Genomic DNA, 7,141 nt, shown 5'->3' on the forward strand with positions numbered 1-7,141 from the left:
ATTCCAGGTCAGGCTGGACGGGGCTCTGAGCAACCTGCTCTAGTTGAAGATGTCTCTGCCCACGGCAAGGGGGTTGGACTAGATGACCTTTAGAGGTCCCTTCCAACCCAAACTATTCTAAGAAGTGCTTGCTCCAAGTGCAGCATTCTGCACACAATAAACTTACTAACACATGAATGTAAAACAGGATTGGATGACTTGGTTACCCAATTTAGAATCCTAGGCCCAGAATTCATATTTTGCTTTGTACCTTGACATCTTAAAACTGTTCAGCTTGTAACAGGACACAGTATGGGGAATTTTACTTGGTTTGAGCTGTAGCTTAAAGCTTCTTTTTACTGCTGCTGAGGCAGTGCTAAACTTAGGAGGGGAGCTGGGACAGAGAATTATTTGGGGTACGTGTATGCTGCTAGATTCCAAAGTCATGTAATACGTGTTTTCCACATTCGCTCCCTGGAAGGACAGTCATACAGATTTTAAGGGTGTCATATACTCATTCTGCCTACACTGAGGACACTTATGGAGAGAAGATCAGAGGGCTGTAAGCAATTAACAGAGCCATTTAGAAAAGTCATTGCCTCTCAGCTAAATGCAGATTCAGATGGATTTGTTAAATCACCACTGAAGGTGGTTTTAAGCTAACCCACATGGTTTTGAATAGTAGGGGGCTAGCAGCATGCAGCAGCTCACCTGGGGGGCACTGACACACTGACCTGGCTGCTCTCAGTCATCTGACCATTCCCAAATATCAGCGCTAAGCCAAGGTTAGCTCAGGAACAATCAAACCCGCAGGAGGAACTCTGGGAGGCATCAGTATTTCCTATATTGTTATTAGTCCTTCTGAGATAAAAGCTTAATTCTTAGATTGTTGTCTTTAAGAGTGGTCTGAAATGAGTTACTGTATAGCTGATAAGAACTGGAGGATTTATACTCTCATTTAATTTACTGCTGTGACAACAGTTGGGGTTGAAGAGGGTGGAAATGGGAGCAGGACTCTCTACTGACAAGCCAAATACAGCTTTATGAGATTGTAAACATGGCTCCATCATAGCAGGTTTCCCTAGTGTTGTCTCAGCAAGTGCTGTACATTCTTGCAGGTTGTGATCAACAGTGAAATAGTTAACCATGCTGACACTTAAACTGGTGTGTCTAGACCTCAGAAACATTACAGCCTCAAAAGGAAGAAGGGCGGTTCACACCTCTCGCTTTTTTCCCCCTGAGGTTGTCCAGATACTTGAACAGAATTGTGTTTGCAATACCTCTCAGAGGTTATTTTTGCAGGGGCTAGAGACTTTACCTGAGAGGGCTGGAGACCTTGCTCCCTTCCCTTAAATTCTGGTGTACCCTTGCCTGCCCTCAAAGCAGTATAGTTTACTGATTATAAGTATACCTCACAACTGAGGCAACCCACTTTCTGGATGGTATAAATTGAATCCGTTTTTGGAAGCTGTAGATAATGGTCTCTTTTTTTAGACCAGGAAGGTTATTTTACTTGTCCGCTAACATGCAACTGACCATATGTTGTTACTGTCTTCAAAGGCAAATTTACTGATTGGAAATCCTTGCCTGAGATATGCTGTAGCAGATTATTATTCTCTTCAGTAGGGTATACTACTTTGTTGTTAGATAAACCTGTTTCTTCTATAGGTGTAACAGATCATTTTGTTATTCCATTTTTCTGGGGCTAGGAATTCAGGGTTTCATGTGACATGCAGCTTTTTATCGAGATCCAGCTGTAGGGAAAAAGTGTGCTCTTTCATATTTACTCTATCTTATTTATCTGCCTTTTCTGATCTTTCATGGCATCACAGTGTTTGAATTGAAAAACAGCAGTCTCCACTTTGCTACTTTTCTTTTTTTCACCATGACCTTACTTTTCTTCCCGTTTTCTCCCCAGTGAAATATTGTTCAACTCTATCAGGAAGAACTTGTAATGGTTCTCTTCTTGCAGGAAATTTTCCTGTGCATACTGCAAGTGTGGCACCTGTCCAAAACAACTTAATGGTGTTTATGAGAAGGTCAAGTAAGCATAAGCTAAAATCTTTGCATGCTACATCTATCAGTGCTTTACTGCTCTTTCTGATCAGCAATCTCCAAGGGACCTTGGTTATGGACCACAGTCTCTACTCTGGCTGAAATTTCGGGAGGAAGGAAGCAGCATACAGCAAATAGAGTTAATTTCTGAGTGAGCGCCTTGGTTATATATCTGCTATTGAGGGACTAGTCTTACCAAACCTGTTGAAATAGTGGAGGCAGAAAGTATGACTTCTGATGCTCAGAAGTCTGAGTACTTCTTTTTGCCTCTCCTTCAATGAAGGGAGAAGCAGATACTAGTGAAATTGAAAGCAACCATCTTCAAGCTGATCACATGAAGCAGATTCACGTATTTTCAGTTTGAATGTGGTACTTACTCTCACAGGGTGTCACTGAGGTTAAGAACTGGCAGGATACAAAAGAAGACATTTATGTGGTTTACGATAAGACCACGGTTGTTATAATAAGAATTAAAAATACACAAGCATCTCAGAACAGATGAAGATCAGCCGGCTTCAAAATTAGAGTCAACTTCTAGTTAATGGGGGTCAGGAAGAAATTTACCCAGTGGTAAATTCTGTAACTGCTTTCTCCAAGATTTCTTGCAGCTTTCTCCCAGGTGTCCGGCATTGCAGTTGCTCTAGATACTTGATGAGATGGACTACAAGTATCACAGGACAGCTGTGTCTGTGTGCTTTTATCTAGCTTCAAATACCTGTTTTGAGGTTTTTTGCATGTTATATGATAAGATGACCACAGTGGAGAATGTTTCTTCTTCAGGTTCACTTATGTAAGGCGAGAATAAATAGAATTTGAGCCTAATTTTGCATGAAAATTCAAAATGATGAATCTGATTAGTTAGTTTTAAGTACAGATTTGGCTAAAGAGGAATTAAAATTGAAAACCATGTTGGACTGGTTTGTTAATGTTTCTTCTGAGCTCTGTGTTTTACACCCTCTCCTCCCCATGTTATCATTTATTTCACTTTTTTATGTCACGCTCCATTTCTAAGGCTCTGACATCTTTGGAACCGGTTCATAATTAAAGGAATGAATAATTCAGGTCACTGGCAATTTACAGTTTTCTCTACTCTGCTGTCTGTGGTGGAGTAACTAAATGTGGAAGATAAAAGGAATCAAAATAAGGTTTGCGTCATTCATCCAAGTAGTCCATAAATGATAGGTATTATTTCTTGATCTATATAGCCTACAAAGGACTGACAGTGTGTTTGGAGGCTGGATCAGACTCTCACCAGATCCAGTTCTTTATTCAAACACAGGAACGATACAGGTGGCCAGAGCAGGTGACAGGGACCATGAACTTTTCCATTTTCATTTCTTTCTTCCCACCGTGCCAGACACCATGTGCCTCCTGGAGCTGTCCTCCAGTCCCACTTTGGCCCCACCTGGGAAGGAGCTGCTCAATTTCAAGTGAGGCTGGAGCCACCTCCCGATACAGAGCTGTCCATCCTATCAGTGGCAGGACAGCCATCACAGACAGCAGACTGCCAACCCGCAGCAGAAACACTGAAAAGAGGATGTTTGATGGCAAGAATCATCCTTAGGTCATGTTAGATTACAAAGGCCATCGTTGTAGCACCATCTGCTTCTTCCTTCTCTATTTTTCTCCAAATGTTTAATGTGTAACAAAGGATAAGTTTTCTACATTATGCATTCTTTCAGTAATCTATAAGTGTAACATAGCTGGCTGTAGGGAAACGTAGCGAGGTACATGAACATGGTGTCTGATCAGAAGCATGTGAGCAGTACTGCTGAAGAGAGTAGGAATATTCACGTGCTTCACTTTAGACTTGTATTTAATTACCTTGCTAAGCCGGGCTAAGATCCCAACCAAAAGTCATGCATCATCTCCAAGGATAACCTGATTGTTCCATGGGTAATGTAAAATTATTTCTCTCTTTATGCATCACTTCAGGATAAGCCGCACTAAGTGGAATGAATTATTATAGTCAAAAATAAAATGCTGAGTGATAGCTATGTTGAAATGTACTAATGCTATTTGGAAGAGACTTGGGATTACAGTTCTGTTTCTTTCTTATGGTGGTTTATACACATTTTTTTCCAAGCAATTTTGGCAAAAGGTGATAGAAGATTCTTGAGTTCTTTAATTCTTGGATAGCCAAACCAGTTGTGTGTAGTGGCTCCTTGAATTTATTAGCTTACACTATTGAAGAAAAGTCTGGTTTTATGTACCGAGGCAGTGAAAAGTAACAAAGACAATGAAAACCAACCAAAATTGTTTATCAGACTTTGTAAAATCAGCTTAAAAAGTTAACTGTCAAACATATAGTTATACATATAAACTTTTCTATTTAAAAAGAAGAGTTATTGTATGAAGTTTCCTTGTACTGGCACTCCAAAGCCATCACTGGAAAAGCAGTGCTGCTGAGCTGAGCCCTGATGTAAATAGTGGTAAATTTGTTAACTTCAAAGGAGAGCTGTGATACATAAAATGCCCTGTGACTAGCCATGTCACCAGCATGTGGTTCTGGTTTCACATATCTGTAACGCCATTGATTTAAAGAGGTTACGAAGATGTGAATTTGGATTCACATAGTGATGGATCAGCCAGCTGCTTCATCATTACATATTTATTTATCCTGTGTTAATGAAAGTTGCTTTTGCCTTTTACCAAATGAAACTGAGCTATATATGCAGTTTCTCTATTTTGTTTTCTTGCCTAAATAGACACTGGGGGGGTGTCTTTTTTTCCTCAGTCCAAAACTGAGGGTAGGATTTTTTTTTTTTGGGGGGTGAATTACAAAGATATTATAGTCTGAATGCAAGATGGTAGGTCAGCCACCAGTGCTCCTGGTACTTGCTCCGTTCTGTGGCTGCATGCAGTTATTTTATATTTTTTCTGCTGGCTGAAGGATTTACATACTGTGGCTCTAAAGGTGACACTTACCAGCCCTCTCTACCTGTTACTTAGGTTTCTCGCTATGCAGCCCTGTTGTAAGGTACGTATGAGGCACCTCAGAGTGTGGGAGGCGTGTGGTACTGCTTCTTTTAATTTTGGGAGAGTATGTCTAATGGTATATACCAGCGCAGCTTCATTGACCTCAGTGGTTCAATCCCATTTTCTACCAGTTAACATATATTTCCTAACTTGAACCATGGGCAGAGTCAGGCCCAGTGGAAGGTTTGGTATCGGTCTGGAGGTCACTGCAGCCACGTTTCACCTGGAATAAAAAAAAAAAAGCTGTTGGTGAGGCTGTGGTTTTACCCATCTCAGGACAAAAACTTTGTAGGAGGTCAGTAAACAAGTAGAAGGAGGCTAACTTTTGACTCTGGAATGAATTTCACCCCAAGTCAGGGGTTTTCTGTCCCTCCCTACCCCTTTTACAGTGAAACCTTGGAGTGATTACGTTGATTTTTCTCATTCATTTGCTCTTGTCCCTTAGGTGAAAAGCTCATGAGATTTGGCTATCCAGATATTCCCTTTGATATGAACCTAACCTATGAGAAGGAGGCTGAGCTGATGCAGTCTCACATGATGGACCAAGCCATCAACAATGCAATCACCTACCTTGGAGCTGAGGCACTTCACCCCCTGATGCAGCACACACCAAGCACAATTGCAGAGGTGGCTCCGGTCATCAACTCAGCTTATGCTCAGGTCTATCATCCTAACAGGATAGAAAGGCCCATTAGCAGGGAAACAGCTGACAGTCATGAGAACAACATGGATGGCCCGATCTCCCTTATCAGACCAAAGAGTCGAACCCAGGATAGAGAGGGCTCCCCCAGCAATAGCTGCCTGGATTCTACTGACTCGGAGAGCAGCCACGAAGACCGCCAGTCCTACCAAGGAAACTCTGCCTTAAATCCCAAGAGAAAGCCAAGCCCGGCTTATATGAAGGAGGACGCCAAGGCTTTGGATGCCACAAAAGCTTCTAAGGGCTCTTTAAAGGATATCTACAAGGTCATCAATGGAGAAGGGGAGCAGATTAGGGCTTTCAAGTGCGAGCACTGTCGTGTCCTTTTCCTAGACCATGTCATGTACACCATCCACATGGGCTGCCACGGCTACCGGGACCCGCTAGAGTGCAACATCTGTGGCTACCGAAGCCAGGACCGCTATGAGTTCTCGTCGCACATAGTCCGAGGGGAGCACACATTCCACTAGGCCTTCTCATCCAAAGGGGACTCGTATGAAGTAGAAGAACTGCACATGAAGAAATACTGCACTTACAATCCCACTTTTCCTCAGACATTGAGACGCCTATTTTGTTGTTGTTGCTGTTGTTGTTGTTGCTGTTGTTTAATTATTATTATTAACCTTATTTTTTGTGGACCCAACCTCATTTGCTCTGCCCAGCTTAAGAATGGAAAGAAGGAAGGGAAGGGATAAAAGAGCGGTTTGTTGTTGACATCACTTTTTGGTGAGTGACCCGCCTCGCTTTCTGTGGGAATTGAAAGGCAGTCCGTTTCTGTCTCAGTCAGCTGTACATCGTGTCCTGTTTCGGGATACTGCTCAACCCTGCTAGGTGCTTTAAAGTCCTGACAAGATGCCACTCATTTACAATTTCAGATGAACAGGTAAAAACATTTCAGAGGAGAGCCTTTTTCAAACATGTAGATATGGTGTGGGGTTTCGGTGGCTGGAGGAGAAGGGGGGAACTTTATTCTGCAGCATGAACAATTATTTTTAAAGCAAAACTGTTAGGGTTTTAGGAGTACGAATCAAAGTCGATATTCCTTTCAAAATTACTTTCTAGGCTGAGCTGTTTTCCTGGGTTCAGTGTGTAGTGCCCCTCTAGAATGTAAAAAAAAAAAAAAAAAAAAGAAATGTATGTCTTAACACTGTACCACATTACAGCAGTTTAGTTTCATAAGTCTGAGGGCCTTCTGTGGTAAGTCTGAGGCTTTGTATTTTTATTTTCCTTAACTTATGAAGCACCTTTTTTAGAACTGTTGATTTGCTGTTACTCCATGCCTATGTGTTGACTCACAGGCTTCTTAGAGACCCTTGGGAGCCTTACTTATTTAGTTGCACCCTATGTTTTAAGAAATAGCATTTAGAAATAACATTTAAACTTGCTTCTAGGACAATAAGTGGCCTAGGAGTGGGTGAGAGAGTCTGT

At 41.7% G+C, this 7,141-nt stretch overlaps 1 protein-coding gene across 1 annotated transcript in view; it reads left to right on the plus strand.

Moving 5' to 3' along the window:
- The window catches only part of IKZF2 (IKAROS family zinc finger 2), a 113,661-nt gene extending 106,846 nt beyond the window's left edge, over positions 1–6,815 (plus strand). The window contains exon 8 of the mRNA XM_009285129.2: positions 5,459–6,815. Within this exon, the coding sequence (XP_009283404.1) occupies positions 5,459–6,183 (725 nt within the window). The 3' untranslated portion in view covers positions 6,184–6,815. The remainder of the gene's footprint in view (positions 1–5,458) is intronic.
- Positions 6,816–7,141: the final 326 nt, after the last annotated feature.

Source organism: Aptenodytes forsteri, unplaced genomic scaffold, assembly GCF_000699145.1.
Source record: "Aptenodytes forsteri isolate BGI_AS27 unplaced genomic scaffold, ASM69914v1 Scaffold264, whole genome shotgun sequence".
Lineage (NCBI taxonomy): Eukaryota > Metazoa > Chordata > Aves > Sphenisciformes > Spheniscidae > Aptenodytes > Aptenodytes forsteri.